Source organism: Apostichopus japonicus, chromosome 20 (assembly GCF_037975245.1).
Source record: "Apostichopus japonicus isolate 1M-3 chromosome 20, ASM3797524v1, whole genome shotgun sequence".
Classification (NCBI taxonomy): domain Eukaryota; kingdom Metazoa; phylum Echinodermata; class Holothuroidea; order Aspidochirotida; family Stichopodidae; genus Apostichopus; species Apostichopus japonicus.
In genome coordinates, this window is record NC_092580.1 from 32,113,810 (window position 1) to 32,138,642 (window position 24,833).

At 37.2% G+C, this 24,833-nt stretch overlaps 1 protein-coding gene across 3 annotated transcripts in view; it reads left to right on the plus strand.

Annotated features, from left to right (window-relative positions):
- The window catches only part of LOC139961670 (uncharacterized), a 118,882-nt gene that overhangs the window by 79,581 nt on the left and 14,468 nt on the right, over nt 1-24,833 (plus strand). For all 3 annotated transcript variants that reach the window (XM_071961056.1, XM_071961055.1, XM_071961057.1), the window contains exons 5-13: nt 1,912-2,082; nt 4,454-4,599; nt 9,319-9,454; nt 10,108-10,152; nt 12,190-12,353; nt 19,823-19,924; nt 21,456-21,531; nt 22,778-22,900; nt 23,985-24,230. In XM_071961056.1, the coding sequence (XP_071817157.1) occupies nt 1,912-2,082; nt 4,454-4,599; nt 9,319-9,454; nt 10,108-10,152; nt 12,190-12,353; nt 19,823-19,924; nt 21,456-21,531; nt 22,778-22,900; nt 23,985-24,230 (1,209 nt within the window). The remainder of the gene's footprint in view (nt 1-1,911; nt 2,083-4,453; nt 4,600-9,318; nt 9,455-10,107; nt 10,153-12,189; nt 12,354-19,822; nt 19,925-21,455; nt 21,532-22,777; nt 22,901-23,984; nt 24,231-24,833) is intronic.

The following is a 24,833-nucleotide window of genomic DNA, read 5'->3' on the forward strand; positions in this document are numbered from 1 at the left end:
GGAGGTTTCCCCCTATCGTTTAGAAAAAGTTTGCAAATGACTTATCCTTAGATGGCAATTGGTGCTATCCTTTTTCCTATTCTGACTTCTGTGCCAAGTATTCACCCATATTTTGGTAACATTCAAATTTGTTCAATTTTTCATCAAAAATAGTGCCGGACGGAAATGATTAAAATACTGCTTGCGCTGAGCATCATTCAGAACTGCCAGGTACAGCAGCCACCCGCCACCCAGTATGACCGCATCCCTGTATACATGTGTATACATACATATATATTATAAAACACTAAAGACCTTAATAATGAATACTTCTATTAAAAACACTGCGGAAAAACATTGTTTCGAAAGTCACGACAGTACCATCATCTTCTACGGCTGGGGGCTGTGCCCAGCAGTTCTGACTGCCACTCAGCACAGACAGCATTTGAAACTTTTCCGCCCGGCACTATTTTTGATGAAATTTAACAAATTTGACTGTTACCAAATTATGGGTGAATTTCGAAACATGTCGTATTTCTGCAGTGTTTTTGTTAATAGATGTATTGGTTAACTTAAATTCTGCAGTGTTCTGTATTGTTATACTATATGTAGACCCTTTGATATTTATTGGCTATATATATGCATATACAATTAATATATATATTGATATGTTTTGACAATTTGGTTTCTTCCACATTTCTCTGATTTCTAAAGGATATGGTATGGTGTGGTTGTAGTATCTGATTTTGAAAAGATTAGTTTGTTATCTGCAGGTACTTGCCCTTGTAATCAACATTACTGTGGCCAAGCAATTCCCATGTAGAGGGCAGCTATCTATATGTCTGTATTGTTACAGGTTTTTGCGGGTGGTATATGGATGGCTTTTTCCATGGTTTCCGCATTATGGGATTTTTTTATCTGTTGCATGTTCCACATGCAGCTGTAGCTGATCTTCATATTAACCTTATTGAAGATCTTGTGTAGGGTGTGTCCCGACGGGAAGTGCTTGTTGATGAGCTTGAGAAAAACAGCACAAACTTGAGAGGGGACTTCAGAGAAGCAGAAAAACTACACTGTGCCCTGGAAAATTTTAAAGGTTGAACACAGGGTCGCGCGCATTGGGTCTGTGTAACCTACGCTTGGAAGAAAAGCTTGCAATCATCCGTTCAAAGCCTGTAACGACCAACCAGAGGATAGAGCTCATATCAGCATATTACCAAATTAACAAACCAAAGTCACTCAACCGTTTTTAAAAATAAAAAAATAATACAAAGCATTGTAGTTCAGTTGCCTTGAAACTCTGAGTTTATATCTCTGAGTATATCTCTAAGTATATAACTCTGCCAGTATTATATTCTAATTAACTAAAAAAAGTCCTATAGCCACTCCTTTCTGCAATAAATAAGCATGAGATACTCATAAAATTCACAAAATTAACATTTATTTGTTGTTTTAGTTATACCTCGCATCGGACACATCAATGCAACTTTTATCAACATCATTCATGTTTATATATTAAATGCAAATTGGGCAGGTTTGCTCCGAACATAAGAAAATACTAAACTGAACGTTTGTACATGTAAAAGTCCTTCTGAATCGGTGTTTGCATTATTGAACAGACTTTATGCAGAATCCACATGAGTCCCAGGGTTGGCTTTCTTGGCACATGGAATAATTTTGCAACTTACATGTGCATGTTAAACACACTTTATTAAAAGATTGTTTATGTACCAGTGGGAGAACAGGTCAGGGTTTTATGAGTTTGTTGCATTATGCATCAACAGAGTGCTAGTTGATATTGGGTTGACATGATATGTAGAATTTGCTTTTTGAATCCTTGTAAAATATCACAATTACTTCTCTGAGTATCCTCCTCGTAGAATTTGGTGCAAATTCTGTAAACTTATGGTATATATTTCTTTGCTCCTTCAGTGATCTGTCCAATGCCCATCACAACCCGTCCATCTTCGGTAGATGAGAGACCACAGCCTGTTACGAATTTAGTGACCGAGTTTTACGCCGTGAATTTGACGAATGACGACGCCGATGCTGAGGTCTTGCAGCAGATCTGTTTACGGGTCATGTTCACTCTCGACCCATCCAGTAAGATGTCTCTCGATTCGTTTGTTTAAGTCATTTATTTTTTCATTTTTAGATTCACATTTGCAGTAAATTGCCACCCAGTTAACTCATCATTAGACAGAGAGTCCCAGAGGGGATGTCCATACGGCGCTGTAAATTATCACGTGTGCCAGATGTCATAAATAACAATCATCCTCACAGCTTTAAGGCACACCGATCCGAAATTCACTCTTAATTTTGAATGAGATCAAATATATCTTTCTCTATAGATGGGATATACAGGTTACTCAAATATGAATTTAATTGACTCAAAAAGGTGATAAATTCAAGGATACAAGTATCATGATACAAGAACAGACCAATAAGCTGTCAGCTGGTTTATTATTAATCAGAGTATCCTGCTGCCTGGCGTAATTCAGAATGTGTCAGCATCTTTCTCTAAGCTGATAAACAAGTCGGAGTGTGGGTGTATAAAATCTACACATGTTAAATTGACATTTTGATTGCATGTAAACAGGAAAGACACTCAGTGACATGTAATACTACGTAGTAGCCAAGGCACAAATGTGTCAGGGCAGATTTTTGTCTACCCTCGGAAGCTTCAATGGGCAAAGTTACAAAGTCATTCTGAATATCAGACGCGGTCCGTCAAAAAGGTTGGACAGACTAAAGGAGTTGGTTTGATCTAATCTGCATAAATTAAAAGCTACGCAAGTGGCATGCACAGTAGACTTAAGGTGTAGTCAGGTTTTAAGAAGAAGAATATTCATGAATTGGTTAACAAATAAGATGAATTTGTGCAGTGGTGAGTTCTGTTAATCCTCGATCTAGGTTCTATATATCTAGTGAAAGAGAAGTCTGTCTCAGAGTCTAAGAGTGATGGAAAAATGCCTACGATTTTTTATCAATATCCTACTTTTAAAAATTTAGGTCGGAGACGTTTCAACGCTCTCTTCCTTCACATGTTGGTACTTGTTAATCTCAAAGTTGCCTCAAGACACATTTATTTCAAAACTGCATTTAATCTCGAATTTTTGTCAGTTTTGTAATATTTAAAGATTAACATGATTGAAAATTTCAAAAAGTGAAAAGTTTACAAGTGTTATTGATTTTTAGTGTTATAATAGTGCCTGTGAACACTGTAAATATGAATATTGTTGCACTTTATATATAAATATAGTCCTATTACCTTTTTGATTATGCTTGCAGCTCCGCAATTGATTAGACAAATCCAGTATAGAGCCAATACAATATTCGAGTTGATCAAAAGGCCAATATTTGAATAAAGCTTTAAAACCTTGCATTGGGGAGGTTTTGAGTTCAATCCCTGGTCGGCCAAAGTAAGGCGGGTTTTTCATCTGGGGAGCAATCCATGCTATTCCATCTCTGGAATGTTCATACAAATTGTAAAATATCCCAAACGGACTAAAACTACGTAACTGGGGATAGCCACCCAACGTGAAGTGCAAGTTTAATGACGCCAGCCATTCACGCTTCTTGCACATACATATGTGGCTGCTTCGCATCGTAAAATAATCGCCCTCCAAAGCCGATTATTATTTACCAAATTTTGAAACTTGGAGATCGATCCATCGAGATTTCTGAACATTGTCAGGCGACTTAAAGTCACTGCACTTACAATTTGTTTTTTCTTGTTTATTAATTTTTTCTTTCACATTCCCCGTTTGTCACGTCAACACTTAACTGGTATGTAAGGTAAGCCTTAGCATACTAGGAGGCTTGGAAGGAAGTGTTAAATAAAATACATAGCAATTATGGAAATAAAATTCCCAATAGGATTGCACCCTAGCTTCAACATCCGTCTCCAACGTGAATTAAATTCATTTCCTCTTGAATTTTGCAATATGCAGCACAAAGATGTTTTTCATAGTAAAGGAGACAAACTTTCACAAAACTGTGCAAAACATGAAAGCATAAAAAATTTCTGGGAAAAAACCTGAAAACTGCTACCTCAATTTAATTTTTGTCTGTCAATACTCCATCAATGTAAACTTTGTCAATTATGAGGTACTAGTTTTACAACATCTTTATTTATATTATATATTTTATATTTATATTTTAGCCATCACATTTCCAATATGATTAAATACCAGAACTATAGCCCTCCTAATTACTGCATTGATGAAAAGTATACCCCTAGCTATTCTGCCTGCCCCTCCCTTTCCCCCTCCCTTTCCCTCCTTAGCTTGTTACCCCACCCCACGCCACCCCACCCCCTCTCTTTGCATGTGAGAATGAAGAGAGACAGTGAATGTGTGGCAATGCTTTGCCAGTTTCAAGGAATATATCAGTACCACTCTCAAACAGCTCTTTGAGTTTGCCAATGATGTTAATTTTCTATTTTTCTTATCTTTTTTTTTGCCTCCTACAGCGGCCAAAAATGTCCAAGCCATCTCTGTGGTATTGTATAGTTTAAATTACCAAACCCAGTCAAATCAACTTTGTCATCAGTTCCAGTTCTCTAGTAATCTATCGTACTGCTCTGTCCTGGATGGCTTATGTGACTATTATGACAAAGTAAGTTGCAATTGTGCCACTGTTTTTAGTTAGGATGATAATTATGTCAAAACATACAGATTATTGCTGGAATAAATTTGCAGTATGTAACACTTTGTAGTTCGATATCTTGACTCAAAATTAATTTAATTGATAAGAAAGTAAATTAATGATTCACCCAGAAACTTTTTCATGTTGGTTATAATCATCATGTTCAAGGGCCAAATTTGACAATGTTTTTTTTTTAGAACGTTTCACCAATTTTTGAAATAAAAGCTGACTAGTCAAACTAAATTGCAATCCATGCCAAAGAGCTGCCTGCTTTCACAGTAACATAGAATGTATCAAAATGTTGTGTTATGTTATGAAAACCAAATGTTGTTGTGTTTTTGGTTTTGTTTTTAGAATTTAAGGTAAGAATCTTCACTCCTATATCACTTATAGAAACAGTGTTGCTAGGCATGATGGGAAAATATGTGTGGCACATGTCTGGCAAAGCTCAAGTAGCAGAGGATATGAGCATGTTTTGTAGTGTAAGCTTATTGTCATAAAGTGTGAAAAAAATATGTCATATATATATATATATATATATAAATATATATATATATATATATATATATATATATATATATATATATATATATATATATATAATATAACGAAAATCCACGTTTACTCCAAAAGAAAATATTATGAGAGAAAACCAGAGAAATAAGATATGACTCAAAATTGACAAATAAGGAGTAAAGTTTTAGAAAATATATTGGAATTTTCGGTCCCCCTGGGACCTTCGTCAGCAATACTTGGCAGTCGAATGAAAAGTACAAAGTGTAATACAATGAAAGTATGACGCTAGATAAGTGTAAGTTGCATTGATGGAATTAAAACCAAATAAACCATGACTATACAGGAAGTGGATTAAGGAGCAAAGAACGGATTACATATGCTTGTAGAACTGGTAGTTGTTAAGGGGTCCCAAGTCTTTGTTGAGGCCGGTGATGTGAGACTTAATACGAAAGATCCAATCGATTTCTTTACGTTTACGTTCAGTAGCTGATTTGAAGTTTAAGGCAATTAAAATACATTTTAAGTTTTAGAGAGAATGACTTTGAAGGTTGAAATGTTCGGAAACTAAGAATCCTGCAAAGTTATCACGAATAGATTTTTTGTGGTTATTAAAACGCTTACGTATATATATATACATTGGTGGCAAAAGAAGCGAGATCACTACGTGAGTTTCACATTCTTCGAACCATCATCAGGTGACTGACGATTGGTGAAGTAGAGTATTCTATCTGGTGTTTCTACGGTCGGGTGGTTTTTCTCTGTGGCGGCACGTAGAGACTAGCACCGATCTTCTGTTCGGGAGTGTGCTTTTGTCTGCTTTCATGGTGGCTAGTTTTTTCTCCGAGACACAATGAGCATTTGTTGTGGCTGGTGAGACGGTTGTTGTGCTGCGAGATTATAGACCACATAATGCTGAAATTCTGCTTTCTTCGTTTTAGGTCCCATACGTGGCTAGATAATTCTGTTTCGTTCTTGTGTGCTTCGTGGTTGAATGATTTTATTTAGTTGTTGAATATTGTTTTGATTTCGCTTGCTGTCATGCCAATGTATATGCTTGTGGTGTTTCTGGTAGTTGTGAGGTAAGCTTTGTAGAGTACAGTGTCTATGTGCTCACAGTGAGCCCCGAGTTGATACAAGTATAGGAATAGAAATTTTTCAAAATCTAATCTATTCTTACCGCCATGAACGATCTTTCATATTCGTCCATTTTTCATGTCATGTGCAACCTTGACATGTACACTCCTGGGCAAGTGACAAAGTTTGTCACACTTTGCAGGATGTGGGCTATTTCCCTATGAAGATGCTATTTGATATTTATCTGAGTGAAGAAAGGTGACTCTCCTCAATGTCACTTTTAAAAATATTGCCTTGCATTTTTCCAGATGTTTGTAAATCCCTGCAGCATCCATTTGCGATAGCTGATGCCATTTCAGTTCAATATATATCGTTTGATCACAAGTATAATAAAACATGTAGCTAAATAATAAGATGTGTCTGGATGGTTTTTAATAATTCTCAGAACCACAACAAACATCTTGTGTTGCAGCAGTACATTAGTAATTGCATGAGGATTGCCATTTATTAAAGGAAATGATATTGTTTAATACCAATGATAGACCTCTGTAGAAATGGATGCCTTAGGAATATGCTAGCGGTACTTTCTGTTTAAATTTTGAATGTATAGTGCATAAACTTAAATTGACCCTCCATCCCTCCCTCCCTTCCCCCCCACCATCCTCCTGTCTCACCCAGTCTGCCTCTCACCCTTGTCAGAAGGTATACTATAGTACTGTCTGTAAACTTAGGTTACAAACTTTATTATTAATACCATCCTGTGTGATTTTGTTATCTTAATTAATCAATGCACAATTCTCAGCAGTGTGTTAGGCTGTGCATTAGGCTGTCTTCTGTGCATAATATCAGTTTATGGCAGGATGAACAATTTAGTTAATTTTTACTTGTTAATTAGTACAATATAAATAGCTCTTGGCATTTGCAACTATTGAAAATTGAAAGAATCAGCATTGCCTCCAATACATATGTAATGACAAAGAGTAAGGAAAAACAAACAAAACAAATCAAATAGATTCCGTACTTCTCTGTACGTGGTGGCAACTTTATTGGGGGTTATGTTTAAGCATGATAAGAGGGCGGTGGATAATATCTACTCCTGGAGATGATGGTAAATTACTGCAAAATAAAAGGAAGAACAAAACTAATAAATATAAAATAAGAAAATATATGGGCCAGACATCTTATGAAAATAACTGGTAACTGTATGACCTGAACTCTTACATATCCATTAGGCAACTCTAAAAATAGCAGAACATTATACTGAATAGGGCTGACATTTAAGCCTACACCCTATGTTATACCTAGTACCAATACATTAAACTGCGACCATTTAAGGTCAGGTTAACATAGCTTCGCTCAACTAACCAATGAGAGAGGGATATTTAAATCCAAGGACACGTCTGCCCGACAATCTCTATACCACAGCAAGTATAACCTTCATCGTAATCGTGAAACAGTCTTTGATAATCATAGAAAACAGGTGGCTTTAACCAACATACAATTAAACCAGCACATTTCCTTAAGAGATAATAATATAACCCATGGAGGTAAGTAATTAAGCCCTAGGCTATTGGCATATAGACCAGGCAAATAAGTTAAGAAAACAATAAAATAAGAGAAAAGAATATAAAATAGAAAACAATAAAATAAGATAAAAGAATATAAAATAAACGTGAGAGTAATCTCAATCCAAGCTAAAATACAAGTCAAACTTCTAGCACAACTAGACCAGTAAACAACTTCAGGCCTAAACAACTCCATACGGTACATTGGTGTAACGCATATGGGCGCCGCCATCTTAATTACTAAAAGAGGGCGCTAACCTGAAATCGTGTCAGCGATATATACAATATTTACATAATATTGGGCCAGTAACGAAATAAAGAGCCCAGTCTTAAATACTTTCACTTAACTTAACCTTTGCAGTTAATAAAACAATAATACAACGTTATCCAATAATGATCTTAAGGATCTGCTCCACAAAATGACATAAAATCTACATGATACAACGTAAAGCAAGGTGATTTCGTAATGAATAGAATAAAGAGAGAACGAACAGGGCTTACTGAGCGAAACCGCAAGCGCTGAACATGGGACGCCAAATAGAACAAAAGTATACTAGAGAGTACATGCACATTACGTAAATAATCGGTAGCCTAATGGGCACTACCTCACACATACATAGTAATGTAGCCTGGCAAAACTTAAATATCAGAGATGCACATATCTGTTAAGTTAAGGAATCTAGAACATAACTTGGTAACACTAATAACGTAGTTAGCATGCTTTACAGTGCAGACTGTTTTTTTTGTGTGCAAGTTTGTTGCAGTTTCTGTGACTGAAGCCAGGGTATGAGAAATGTTCCAATTACAGTACATGTTTTCATCATTACAAAATTAAATTAATTTTCGGTGCAAGACTATGATTATGTTTGACTTCAACTAGTGTAAGTGACATTATTATCGCAGGTCATCAAGAAAAGTTCTACTTTTCTTTAACTTTTCTTCCTATGTTCTTTAACTTCTATTATAGTTTAAATAATTTTGATGTATTTTGTATGAGCTATAGTTAAACAACGTTAGTAGTAAAACGGATGACAAACTTCAAACAGACAGTTGCCATTTTCTTTCAATCAGTATGGATGTCTCTGATGTTGGCGCCGCTGGAAATCGGTGAGCAGGGCTCATATCGGGCGCCACCTCGTGCGGCAAGCCGTCAGGGTGCAGTGCAGTTCAGCATCTGATTGCCTGCATGCCAACTTACTCACAGCCTATTAAAGCAAATGATTCTATAGACCAAATCAAAGGAAGGATAGCTTACAGTACAATTACAGTAGTTTTCCTAGTGACATCACAGGCAGGCCAAGTGTCTCATGGTTTGTCTGGCTGAGTGGATTTCGAACAGCTTTGTCAAGATTAAGGACATAAAAAGTATTCAACCACAAAAATTGTCATTGGAATTATGTCTTAATTGTTCAAACTCATAGTTAATAGTTTCTACTGGTTTTAACATCCTCAAATATTAGGTTCTTTCTCAACGACTTTTCAACGTACCACTCTGTTTGTTCCACCCTCCCCCTTCCCCCACCCCCTCCTCCAGCGGCTGTTTATGACTGACTGCATGTGCGACCTGATTCCAGAAGGCAGTTATCGGCTCAACGTTAAGACATTGCCAGAAGATGATCTGACCGACAGCCCGTACAGTACGATTGTCACAAAACATATCGACGTGCCAGGTAATCTTGTTGAAACCACAGTGGAGCATAATTTATTGAAATTCATTGAAATGTCCAACGTCAATACTGTGCAACAGTTCGCTTCAATAAAGCCTGTTGAAAGGAAACTAAAAATTTTTGTTTTTGTATGCCATCAAGCGGATGGACTTTAATTAACATCAGAAAGGTCTGTCCTATTAAATTTTCAAGTGATCGTAAGTTTTTCACCTATTGGCTAGATTATGAGCAAAAACAGCCATTCCAGTGTTGGGTAAAATTTAAAGTCTCTGATTTTTATCATTGTTTTAGCAACCTTTTTCTGAACTCTTTTAATTGAGCATAAGTAGAGTCTGAAAAGAACACCCAACCAAAAGAGAATGAATATGCGATCTGTTGTTTTGTATTTAAAATTCAATCATATTTCGAAAGTTGAAAGTTTAAATGTTACTCTATCAGTACTGTACATAGTTTACTTGTAAATACAGACTTAATAGTATGAAAAATAACACACAAAAAATTCCAGTTTTTCTCCTTTCATTTTCCTTTATTATATGAAATGACACCTCCAAGAGAATCCTGAGTTATGAAGTAGAAAGTAGGAAACAGACTTTTGACTTTCTAATAAGGGAGTGTTGCTTCTGTGTTCATATTCATATCCTCTTATTATTTGACAGGTTGTACAGAATTCCCGTTGGACTACCACTGTCCCCGTGGACTCAGTAAGTCACTCCTCTCTCTCTCTCTCACTCTATGCACCTTCAGCAGCTGTAACAGATCTCATCTGCATAGTCCACTGTTCCCCCTCCCCCCTCCCCTCCCCCTTCTGTTTGATATATCCAACAGGTTGAGTTATATGCCTTGTTGTCATCAAACACTGTCATGTCCTAATTTGTGATTTTTCGATTTAAAAGCAAAATTCTGTTTCATATTTTCAAACTAGGCTACAGTCAAAATGCAGTAAATATCTCTGTTCTAAGTCAAATGGTGCAATTGTACAATGGTACCTCTTTGTGAACACAATAAACAAACAAGAAAATATTAGTGCCATGGTGAGCACAGAATTATGTTCTGTATCTGCAACCCTATTAACAGCTACTTGAACCCTCTGGTCAATATTTTACTATCGCTATCCAAACAACGTGTGCTTTGGTTCTAATCGTTTGCTATCAAGGTTGAATAAACTGTCGAACCACATAGGAGAAATTGTCAGTAGAATATCAGCCCGCTTTGTTTTAGAGACACTAAGAGACCTGGCCCATACTGGTGACATGTGAGCCTACCAATGGGAGCTCTTAAATACCACGTCATCACCAATTCAAAGTGGAATCAATTGTTTTAACTGAAATCAGGGAGAGGAAAGAGAGGGAGGTTGGCTGGAGGAAGGGGGGGGGAGGGAGGTGAAGGAGAGAATCTGGGAAGGACAAGGACAACCTCTGATCTGTAAGATTGTGTGATTAAATAGCTGGGTAGTTTTAATCTTATCACCCTACTGCTGCAACCCTGTTGGGATGACATTTCAAGTTTTATTGGATTTCAAGCTGTGGGTTTTTTCTTTTGTGGTACATTTGTCAGATAAGGAGTAAGGTTGGGTATGATGTCCTAAATTGTCACATATTAAATGTGACCCATACTGTACATATCTCTTACTTAAAATTGTAGTGGTCTCATGAACACAGATCAATATTTATCTACGTTGGAAACTTGTGACTACAAGCAAGACTACAAGCAAGATATGTGGTAATTCTCAGGATTTATTAAAGCACATTCAACTCAAACAAACACTGACTCTGAGTGTCACAAGCAAACACTGAAAGTGTCTGGCTGGTTGTGTTTGCAGTTTGAACAGCAAAGTATGTTAGTAGTTAGTTCCGTTACATGTAAAGCATTTTAATGGGGGTCATAGGTCATTTGAGGTCAATAGAGGGTGGGTATGTTAAAACGTGCCATGCTAGGCATGTGGAGTTCACATAATGAGTATGAATGGGCATTATTAATTAATAATAACTAAGAAGGTGGTGACTTAATTAGTTTGATGCATTATCACCACATTATTTTGAGTATTAATACTGACAACAATGGCAAACAAACACACAGTGCTACTTTAAGGTAGTAGTTTGTGTGTCAACTTGATAAAATTTAGCAAATCCCACAAGTGGGTATTGAATATTGATTGATGGCTCTGAGCTACGCTTCCACGTTGTTGTTTCCCCCGAGAAGTATGTAAATTAGTAAAGCATTTAGTGCATCATCAGAACGATTCCAAAATTCTTGTGACCCAGACACACTTTCATAGTGTAATTACTGTAGGTACGTGTTAGTGACACTTGACTTGAATTAGTAGTGAGGGAAGTTTAGTAGTTGGGGAAAAAAACTGCTGCAATGTTGGCAAATCGTTTGATTAAATCCTAATTTTTCCCAATCTATTATTGTTTGAGCTTGATACTTCAAAAGTGGGCAATGATTGTGGTGCTTCACTTTTTAAACCGACATATTCACTTTTTAAACCGACATATGATTTTTAACCCCACCTAGGCAATATTGCTTGTCATTTATTAGCGCTCACCAGTAGAAATCAGGTCTCTTTACAAAAATGAAAGTGACATCCATTGATAAAATATTTTCTTCTGTTGATTTTTTTATCAAGTGTCGTGAGTTCTGAGGCATTCCATATCTTACCGATAGAAATCGGGTCTCTATACGAAAATGAAATGTACATCTTTTGATAAAATATTTTCTCCTGTTAATATTTCTTCTAGTGTCGTGGGTTCCGAGGCATTCCATATCTTACCAAGAGCCTGATTACTCAAGTGTGACGACTTGTTTTAGTCTGCCTCCCGAGAATGCTATCACATTTGATGTCTTTTTGTATGCAATACAAGCTGAGCAATACCATTTCATCAAGGACAGAAACCTCAGTAGGGTTTGTATATAGTTTAGTTTCCTCGTAACCTCACGTTTTTAAGAGAGAAGAAAATGTCATGAGAAGATGTCCACAGAGGGGCTTTTAGCTTTGATTTGCTGCAATTCCAAAGTTTTGATGAATTATAAATGAGCAGTGGAAAACTGACTGACTGGGAGGTATTTTAATCATGCATATTTGCATTGAATGAAAATAGAGGTCAGGATCCGTGGTAACCACTGTATGCAAGTTACCATGGTTACTAAACTGACATCCCCACCCAGCTAAGAAATGGCTATATTTATTTATTTTTGATTTTGTATATATACATACACATTTATGCATATAATTACTTATAAATATACTATGTACACACACATATACAGGACCCTTGAAAAAGATAACCTAACATACACACAATGAAGTGAAGAGACTTGCTGGTATGGAAAAACCAAAACTGCAAGAGATCTAGTCGACAGGACCTGAACAAAGAACTCTACATGTAACGTAAACATTGGAGTATTTAAAGCAGGCGTTTAATATTTGTATTAAGAGTCGTACATGGGATTGGAGTGTTTACCTTCGTTAGGAAGCTCACTCCAGACTTTAAAACAGTAGTTATTATCCAGCAGCAACTTTACCATTTGTAGAAGTCTGTGTAGTGAGTATAATTACTCTTAGCGGATCAGGACACAAGCGAATATTCCCTAGGCTTGCTTGAGTATGTTCATCACAGCAATAAGGGTGCATGTTGTTAACGTAATTGTAGATAGGAAACACATGAATTATCAGTGACTCTAAGGACATCAAGGTCACAGTGCAGAGTAGAATATTAAAGAAATCACCAGAAACTTAAAGCCTGAATTGATGGAGTAGGTAGTGCACAGGATTTGTTACACCGAGAGCACATGACTTGGTATACCGAGAGCACATGACTTGTTATACTGAGAGCACTTGACTTGTTATACCCAGAGCACATGACTTGTTATACCGAGAGCACGGGACTTGGTATACCGAGAGCACGGGACTTGGTATACCGAGAGCACGGGACTTGGTATACCGAGAGCACATGACTTGTTATAACGAGAGCACTTGACTTGTTATACCTAGAGCACATGACTTGTTATACCGAGAGCACAGGACTTGTTATACCGAGATCACGGGACTTGGTATACCGAGAGCACATGACTTGTTCTACTTAGAGCACAGGACTTGTTATACCGAGAGCACAGGACTTGTTATACTTAGAGCACAGGACTTGTTATACTTAGAGCACATGACTCGTGACACTGACATTGCTTCTTCAAATTCCATTATATCAAATTTCTTTACTCTTTCTTCCAGTTGTGAATTGAGTGGCAATGAAGCTAAAACTTATGTTACACAGATGGCACGAGTTTTAATTAATTTAAGCATTTCCATTTTTTATGTCGCCAAGGGATGATTGATGATGTAATCATCTTCACTGTGACTAGTTATGCTGACTGGTCTGTGACATTTGTGACTGGTAAATACTGGCCAAAAAAAACAGATTTTAAGCTGAGGATGACCACCCCTCCATTATTGAAACTGGTAGGAAATTAAAAAGATGCTGCCATCCGGTACTTCTCAATACTAGCTTGGACATCATATGTAGCATAGGGTACAAGAACTACTCACTGACAAATAGGTTACATATAACCCAAAAAAAAGGGCTGAGATATTATTTTAACAGATTTATGATGAAGCTAGAATAAATCGTATGTCTTCTAAATCAAGAAGCTTGAATATATCGTATGTCCACTATATGAAGATTGTTTACTGACAAAATTTTTTAAAGGATTGTTTAACAGTGTTCGTGAAATATGCATGGAAACAGCTAGATTTGTTTCCATGGTGACAAACATATGTGGATTGCCAGATTGGAATAAGCCTCCTCCTCATTTGCAATGAAAATGTGGTCTCTCAGTTCGTTCATAAATCTTTGATTTGCCAGTAAAATCAGATGAAGTAATCGTCGCTGTGGTGACAGAAGATTTAGAATTTGGATTAGCTGGACAAAGATGCCGTTGCTACAGGTAACCAAGGTTACCTTAAATTATGCATGCATATCAAAAGACTCCGGTAAATATTTCATGACGATACAAATTAGAAAACTTTAGAGAAGATGAATATGATAGTTTGGTAAAGACTTAATGTTATATCATACTTATATATAGCCATATTGATATCCAACTGTATTCATGCATCGAAACAGGTTTCTTTCAATTTTCATTGGGTATAAGGGAGTTGTTGATTTGCCAATTTGAGCCTCTTTTTTTTGAGAATTTGAAAATCTTGCCAGTTTCGTCTTCAGAGGACTGTCGATGTTTATTTATGCAAAGGAAAACAAAAAGGGAAAGAAAGCATTTGGACGATCTGGTTTAGGTAGACTTTTATGATAGATGGAATTACTTCAAGGCTCAAAAATGATGATTATCAATATCTGTTTTAATCATTTCTTCTTAATTTATATTCACTAGGTTACTTTCAAACGAAAAACTGAATGCATCAAGCGATCGTAACCCAGTTTTCAGCAGTTATCACCCTTCTTTGATGCCCCACACCTTTCTCCCCCCCCCCCCCCCGCCCTCTCAAACCAAATTTCTACCTATTGGTAAATAAGGCTCACCAGATCTAAAGTTTAACAATACATTTTATGCCAGATGGACACCAAATTGGAGTAGAGTCTTCCTATGTGATTCATTAACTTATTGCCAGGTTAATTGCCTTTCATTCTTTTCAGTAAGGACACTGAGCAGTAGTCACTTTGCATTTGCACTTTGCATTTGTTAAATTTAATATTGAATATTCAAGAGGTTAAGAATATTGAATATTCAAGAGGTTAAGAATATTGAAAGTTCAAGAGGTTAAGAATATTGAATATTCAAGAGTTCAGAATATTGAATATTCAAGAGGTTCAGAATATTGAATATTCAAGAGGTTAAGAATATTGAATATTCAAGAGGTTAAGCATCGTCTATGGGGAGACATGAAAGACAGTGACTTTTTATCTTTTTGTGGCCATTTTAACCAAAAACCAAGACTTTTCTATTTATGGTTCAGCCAAGGTCATCTCTTGGTGATCATCTCTGCATTGTTGTATCAGAGGGATGTATTTCGATATGTTTTATGATGCATTTGATAGTAATTGATTTACTTAAGACCTTTGATTTTACCATTTGGAGTGAGGTCAACAAGGGGAATGGTCTGCTATCATCAGAGGTTCTCAAGATGTTGGATTACACAGTAACTTAATAGTCATCATCATAATCATAACCAGTAGTTACTTTTACGACGCTCAGGCGACCACAAATGTAGGAGAAGCCCGAAAGGGCTTATGGATTACAACTTACACGTTGTCGGGTAGCTTTCACACTAACTTATTTATCATATTTGTAATATGTGACACAGATGTAAAGAATAACCAATACTCTGTCCATTACACCTTCAAGTGAGAATATCCCATCCTGGGATTGCTATTAAATGTCAATTAAATGCCAATGACACTTTGACTATTTTTTTTTCCATCTTAGGCGTCAAGGTCGTGAATATATTTCATAATGTTGTCATCATTTTGTCATGGTTAAGGAAAGACAACAATGAAAGCAGAGAGTGTTCTATTATAGTCTTGATTCTTGCCCAGGTTTCCATTACAAAATTACACATACAGTAGTTCACTTTATGAAGGTTTGGTCTAGGAGTCAGGGTGTCTGACCCAAGGACATATATCCTACATAGGTTTCAAAACTTGTACTGCCTGAGGCCGTTTATCCCTAATGTTTGGATTTTATAAAGGAGGGGGTGTGACTGTGGGTCATTAAACCTGGTACCCTATTTCGGGTGGTCGTCCCCAGCAATAACAAAAGAGAAAAATTAGGTGTGAATTGGTGAATTCTGAGGCATAAGTTTGGTTATAATTAAGTTTCCACAAAAGGTGGTGCTGATAACTAAATAATTTTTATTTTATTTGTGGGGTTGAAAGGTGGTGGGGTGGGATGGGTGGGGTTATCTGCCCCTTGACCTCTACAGTAATGGTGGTGTGCAGTAGTGGTGATGAACAAAATCATTCTAAGAGTCTGGTTCTGATTTCTGATTCTTTGAACTGGTATAAGTGAGTCTATTTGTATCTTTATAGGAATCATTTGCAATGGCTTGCTTGACATGATGTCATCCTCCTATGTAGCTAAGAAACTGGTCTGAAATCTGGAAATATGTCATGTTGTATTTGACGGTGATATTGTAATAGACTATTAATGTGAAGAGGAAGGGAGCTGTTACTCAGCTCCAACCTCACACAGGGAAGTGCAATTTAGGTACAAAGCTTAACACATTTGCAAAGAAAATACAATATGTGTTACCATGTTAGGACACCGAATTTTCCTCATTGGACTAGAGGATTCATAACTTATATAGGGCGAATCAAATGGTGGAACCCATATAAAAATGTTGATTAGTAATGATGATATGGCAGTAGAAAGACCACTGATTGCATACTGCAACTTTAAGCAGCAGTGTTCACAGTCTCAGACACCAAATGGAGAGATGAGGAAGCCGGCATATCAGCCAAACATGGAGGGGGGGGGGGTGGCTGTGTGTGAGGTAGTAGGGTGTGAAGACTCGCGCAGTAAGAAAAGTCTAATGCCAGTAATATGACATAGTTTCGAATGAGGTGTAACAGAAGTGTTAGACACCACCATCGATCCCAGAAAATACACACAGCTTGCTACCGTTGGTAATTAGACACTAGTGTACAGTCAGTACATACAGCTGTGGTCAATACCCACAGCACAGTATACAAACGATACAGCGATGGACATCTCAGGTCCAGCTAAAGATAAGAATTAAGGTATCTCGTTTCATTACTGTCTGCATTTTGTAGCGACACAAACAAAACGTCACTTGCAAGCAACAGAAAGTTAACTTTTTCAGATGGCCGCACACGGTTTGGGGCGAGTCTTCAATGCCTTTAATGACACAGTGACCTGCATTTTGTTGATCTTGGAATAGTCTGGGGTTACCTACTTTAGGAGTTTGAAGATAACCTTTGAATTGCTTGATTCGTGATTAGTCTCGGAAAATGACAAATTTATGGACTGAGCTGTACAATGGTATCATTTTCTTTGGCTTTCATACATGAAGCTAACGTTTTCGATACACATACACTAAGAAGTTATTATCGGAGGTAAGAGTTTTCAAGACCTAAGTTGACCAATTCCATATTATTTTGAACTGCATCGATTCAGTCTATAGATATGAAGGAAGTCGCGGCACAAAAACAAACAAAAATTGAAGCTAAAACAAAGAATGATACAGCAGCACGATTATTCTGATGATTTGAATTACCTTTAATTTCCGGTTAACTGTCTGCAAATATTTGACCATTTTTGTACTCATTGATTACAAACTGCAGACCGTGTAACTTGAATCCCATTCACTGTTACTCTCTCTCTCTCTCTGTGTAGAGGTAGCAGGCTGCCTATCATATGGCTTTGTACATGCTCTTCATAACACTAGGTCACTTTACTTTCAGCTATATGTTTATGTGTGTAACTAAGCATATAGACAGCTGGATGGAGCCATCCCCAGGAATATAACCTTGTCGGGGGAACAACTATGGGCTGTACTTGATATTGATGTTACTCTTCACTTCGACTATAATCCACTGTTTACCTAAATTTCTTGAGCAGAAAATTTTAATGACCTTGTACTTCAATCAGTATTTCAACTTATTATAATATCCATCTCTCTCTCTCTCTTTCTGTCTATCCTATTTTCTTTTTAAACTTTTGTATGAAATTACAAATTTATGTAAATGTAGATCGTTCAAAGACAAGGTGTCATGTCGGGGCCTACATTCATTGAATGGAGAAATTCACAAGGTAAACTCAGCTTGGATGATCTTCAGAGTTTATAGGCAGGTACACACATAAGTGCAAGAACATTAGCCTACAGGATCAGAAATGGTTATAACTTGAAAATCTACTGTGCACCAGTATTTGAAATGTTTTCATGTAAAACATCGCAAGGAATCACTTATCAGATTGGCTAGTTTGTCGCTATCCTCCCTAGTTTGCTTTTTGATTCCTTGCCGGAGGCAGACGGAATCTATTCCATGTTGATGGTGTGTGTGTGTGTGTGTTTGTTTTTTATTCTGACCGAGGACTTGAACCAAAGAATTCCAGGTCCTCGGTTGTGATTTCTAAAGAATCACCACGTCCTTGGAAGAATTCTAGTGTATGGGGTATTGTTAAGGTTAGGGTATGTGGATTTGAACAATGGAAAATACAATGGGGTCCTCGGTCTGAATGTAATACAAACTTGTATGCGTGTGTGTGCGTGCGTGTATGTATGTGACACTTGCTTGTAACTCCAAAAGTTCATGGTGGATTAACTTGATACATGGTATGTGGATCCCTCTTATTGAATATACAAGAACCCTATTGTTTTCTGTGAAGTTCAATGGTCATTTGGTTGCAACAGAGGTCAAAGTCTGAAATCTTTGTAAACACTATAACTCAAATAGTACATCTCTGTTGAACTTTACACATGGTATGCAGATTCAGCTTGGTGAATATAAGAACCCCATAGAAATTGTTGGAGGTCAAAGGTCATTTGCGATCAACATTTAAGTCAAAGTCTGAACATCTTGTAAACATGATAACTCAAGAATTACATCTTTCGTGTACATTATACGTAGATGCAGCGTGGTGAGTGCATGAACCACTTGCAGTATTTTGTGAAAATATTGCACAGTGTATAAACAATGTTATGTAGCTCTCATTCATGAATAATTATCAATTGGATTTGCTAGCTCAAAATCGGTAAAAGAAAAATGTCCATTTATTCATACATCTACGTGTCTATATTTCACATAGGAAGACTGTTCTTTCTGGATATTGAAACATCTTGTAATAATAATCCTATACTGTAAAATCCTTACCAGTGAATGAAATGGTTCATGCCCACAAGGTAGTACTGCTACAAACAAGGGCTGGGAATCGCTGATCTTTTTTGGTTCTCACATCGTAATTCTTGGAAAATCTCAGATATTTGCTTGCATAGGCATAGGAGCCAAATTTGATTTGAGGGGGCTGTAACGACTTGCCCGAAAAATATGACCAAAATTGTTTGCGCGTTATATAGGCATGCATCGGTTATTACATCGCATGCCATTAACTTACATTCATTTGCAGTGTTATTACCCTTCCATATTGGTTGGTATTATTGGGGAAGTCGTTACAATAATATAAGTTTAACCATTGAAAAACACATTGCAAATTATTTTTCTTTCAGTAGGTGCCCGAAAAATTCTCGGCATATTGCCCAAATTTTCACAAAACTTTTTGCCCCCCCCCCCGCCTCCTACGCCTATGGTTGCTTGGAATTTTGAATGGCAGAGCCAAACTGGCTTTCTGGTTTAATTATGTTTTGTATTAAAAACATTTCACTTTGTTTTGTTTATTTCTCAGGCAACCGTCAGCAGAAGAGAAGAGTTCTTTGATGGTGTTCTACATGAGTTGGCATGTACCAAGTTTCAAGGTCTCAATCCCAATACAACTTACTTACCTGCTGTGAGTATTTTTAAATATCAATTGTCTTATGCTAAAATTACTGAACAGTCATATCACCATGGCAACAGTGTAATTCCCATTGTGTGCTATGACAATGGCGGTGATTTAAGTGTAGTGCAGTCAACATTAAAATTCCAGTTTATTAAAAAGTCACGGTTCCATTCTGAAGTGGGTTTACAAAGTACCTTGAGTTGTGTTTTGTTTAATTTGTTCTTAAAATATGGCTATGATAACTTTGAATCACAACTCGTAGGTCCTATACAATCAACAAGCTATGTCAGATTTCAACTGAATACTATATTTGTGGCTATTACTTTTTAACAGGTTGGATTGGTATATTGAAAACTGTATGATTTAATCATTTTGGTGTTCATGTGTCATAGTTTCATCAAATTGAGTGCAGGTCTGAGAAGTACCAACCACCTTCTTTGACAAGCCGATATTGCTGAAAATATTAGGGTAGTTTCTCAGATTCACATTTTTAATAGTCCGGTGCTGTAAATCAGCTTTCTTTAAAGAAAGCATTTACTGCAATATCTTATTAAAATGAATGAGCCTAGCAACAGTTCCTTGTCTGTTCAACAGTATTAACAAAGTTCGCCTTGCCATAACCACCAGTTAGACCTCGAGATATTTACCACCCCAACGCCCCCCCCATCCTTCATCCCTATCCTCTTAGAAGTACAAGGTAAAATGTGAGGAGAGAAAGCTATGCCTGAGGACCTAGCTGTTAACTGTCACTCCTTGCATCCTCTGTTCCTGAGAGTTTGTTAACTACGCTTATACCATTTCATTGGGATGAACTTGCCTGACTATCTGGTGGAGGGTTATCATGCAGCAAATCTAGACTGCACTCTCATGAAAACAGCATGTATGGTAGATGGTTCTAATGATAAACTTCCCTAAAAATATCTGCAATTTCATCACATTTTTGAAGGAAAAAAAAAACAAGACTTTAATATCAAGCTTGTACCTTCCTCGGTTTGTGTATCGTAAAAGTTCTTTTCAATTTGTATGTATGTATGTATATTAGATCCTCCTGCAAGCAGGAACTCGCGAAGAAGCCTCATGGGCTTATCAAAGCCGCAAGCTGACCGAAGTCAGTCTCTTACATTCATATTTAACGTCCATAATTATGAATTGTTAATTGTCAACAACTCTGTAACTGGACGACATACATTAATCTGGGAGTGACTCGAACCGGGGACCTTATGATTGAAAGGCACCGGCGTTAACCACTGAGCTAACACTCCATTCCATTTGGAATAATAAGCATAAGGATTCCCAATTAGCAGCGAATTTTGCTGACAGACAAAAAGAAAATGAATATTCGACTTGAAACAATTCAATGCAAATATAAGGTGGAAGCTGGTTTGATCAAGAGCGACAGAATTTATGAAAAAGTTCTAAGGAAGAAATAAGAAGCTCATCTTTTATTTCTTCTCTTAAGTTGCACTTCTTCTTCTTCTTCTATTTTTTAAATTTTTTTTAATTGCTGCTCGTTAATTAATCATTTATGATTTTCTAACAGCTGAGATTGAAAGATGCAAGCGAACCTTACCCACTTCCATTGCGGTATCTGTACAGTGCAAGGCTTTTTCTCTTCGGTAGGTATCACAGACAGCTCCTTCACACTTTTTCTTTCTTCTGTGAAAGTCATTTTTTCAAATCTGTAACTTCATCTTGTAACATTAGAGGAGTGTTAGCTCAGTGGTTAACGCCGGTGCCTTTCAATTATAAGGTCCTGAGTTTGATTCACTCCAAGATTAATGTATGTGGTCCAGTTACAGAGTTGTTGACAATTCATAATCATTTACGTTAAATATGAATGTAAGAGACTGACTTCGGTCAGCTTGCAGCTTTGATAAGCCAATGATGGCTTCTTCACGAGTTCCTGCTTGCAGGAGGATCTAAAATACATACATACATACATACACCCATACATACATACAACATTGAAAAGTACAGAAGTATTCTTAGCTATATTTCCCTGAATCAATTGAAAGCTGCCTCTTAAACCAGCTATGCTTTCCCTCTCTTCAATACAAATGTCAAGTCTTCTACGTATTTCAATAAAAAGTACAAAATTATAAAGTAAAATGTATCTAATTCAAAGTCGCCACTTTCAAATTAAGCTAGTTTACAAAAATTCTCTTGTCAACACATGCTTGAGGGATTATTTTTTAAGCCTTCCTAACAAATCCCAGTTTGCTATATCTACATGTTATGTAATTTCTGTGAAAAATGTGTCGCAAACTCCTACACCGTAAGTCCATGCAAGTTCAAAGCAAATGTGTGAACAAATGGCACAGTTTTGAGCAAAATTAGGACGCCAAGAGTTAAAAGTCACCGAGGTGATGACATCTGCAACTCCATGGATTGCTTGCTTGTTCATTTCGAGCTCACACACAACACTTTGTTTGATATTATGGAGTTTTCAGATGTATGTATTTTAGATCCTCCTGCAAGCAGGAACTTGCAAAGAAGCCTCATTTGCTTATCAATGCCACAAGCTGAACAAAGTCAGTCTCTTAGATTCATATTTAACGTCCATGATTATGAATTGTCAATTGTCAACAACTCTGTAACTGGACGACATACATTAATCTTGCAGTGACTCGAACCGGGGACCTTATGATTGGAAGGCACCAGCGTTAACCACTGAGCTAACACTCCTTGACTTTCCAGATGTTGTCAAACTTGTCAGATTTTTTTGTGGCAGCGACTTTGATTTCCACTCTTTACATTTGAAATGTTGTGAGCTTGTTTGCTTTCATTTAGATCATGAAGCTCTTTTAAATATGTGTGTAATTGTATCGATACAATCTTGTGTTTTGTTTTTTTCCCATGAAGAAAATCCTTGCCACAGGAGACCCTGTGGAGATGTGGCAGACGGTATCTGTGTTCCAAATCTTTCCAAGTACGAATGCGAATGTAACGAGGCATCCATCTTTAACGGAGAAACCTGCAGAAGAGGTGACCTATTTAATGTCGTTAATGCATTCCTCTAAATACATAGTTACTTGCTGAAATCATCCGTTGGGATTTGTTTGTTTGTTTTCTGAAACTGTTGTGGTCTGGAGTTTGGTTTTCTGCCAGGTGTAATTATTCTGCAATCAATTAATCACTGTTAACACATGTGTTCAACACTATGCTACCAGGGCCGGACTAAGCGTGTGGGGGGGCCGGGGCACGCAATTGTGTGGGGGCCCTACAGTCTGTTTTTTTTTCGCACTTTCATGCTTGCAAATTCAGAGAGTATTTCATCGTGTTTCAATGAATTTAAAATGTCACTTTCGATAGCGAGAATACTCAGGTTTACCAGTCTCTGTTGGCTCATCGTGGTTCTCATGTGATTTGTGGGGTCCCAAAAAGTGGGGGGCCCGGAGCACGTGCCCCTGTTTGCCCCGCCCTTAATCCGCTACTGTATGCTACACATCATTACTAACTGTTGGTCATTAACCATCATTAAATTGCTAGGGGTAAATAAGATTATCAAATGCAAGGAATCATACAGTTTTTCTAACTCATGTTAATTACTCTGTGAGCTACTGTAAGTTAATTACCTGTGTTGGAGGGCTGGGGGGGGGGGATGCTCCAAATATATCTTAATATGGACTTATTTAAATATTCAGATGATAAATAAAGATATGACAAGGCAAAATCAGTTCGGCATGGAAGTATATGGAATTCTTTGATGTAATTCATGAAATATAGTTTGAGTATCGAGGTGTAGGATACATATTAAGTAATAACAGAGGTTTAGCTTTGCAAAGTTGATTGTGTGAATTAACAGGTTACTGTTGTTATTTGATATGTGTGTGCTTTGTCTACCCAATAGGTAGCATTGGTTGACTTGTTCATTTCATCTAGCTTAAGAGGTCATTTTGGACAATTGGTCAGTAGAAACAGACATATATGGAAAGTAGAAAGGGCCTCAGTCTGTGAAAATCTCTATCATGAAAAGTCATCCCAGGGAAGTGCACATATATATAACATATTACAAATTACATATAACATATTACAAATTACATAATATATATCACATGTCTAATTGCAGACGTGGATAACCCTGTTGTCACCAGTTGCCCGTCAAGTTTCGAGGTACCGGCTTCTCATGGCAACTGCTCAGCAATTGTCTCCTGGATGGAGATCAATGTCACAGATAACTCTGGGAATGTGTCCTTAGTCCGCCAGTCTCACAGTCCTCATCAACTGTTTGACATCGGTGATACCCTGGTTGAGTACGAATATGTGGATCCGGCCGAGAACAGAGCAGTATGCAGCTTCACAGTATCAGTAAATGGTACGTAATTATACAGCAAACCGTTACCGTGGGTACAGCCTCTCAGTGCTCCCTCAGCTATTTACAAAATCTTGGGGCTTTGGTTTGAAAGTGCACCTTACAATAAATTGCTGTTGCTGGATTTATTTATTTCTGTATTTTTATCTCGATATGTTTTGTGATGTTGTAAATGGTCAATATTTTATATGTAGTTTTAGTCAATCTTTCCATAGCAGTTTGACAGTCACATAATGTAAAGATGAAATGTGCCAGTTTGTTATACTTCTGATCAGATCAGTTTCTTAAGTAAAACTGTTGCAGGTGTGTCGGTTAAAGAGTGCCTTTAATTTTGTGAACTTCACACACCATGCCTACAGTGATGACTTACACTTTGGTACAAATGTTAATCCTTTCACAGTTTTTAGTGACTTTCCCCGAAACCCCCAGCGATATAATCATGCTTTTAATATGATGGATATGAGGTGAAGAGAAGCATGCAATTGACCCAGGTCAAGGCAGGCATGTAGTGGTCTCTCTCACCCCCCTGCAGAATGGGGAACAATGTCCAGTTTGACCCCTTCAGGTATTTATGACACCCTATGCACCACTACTGCATTTGAGTTC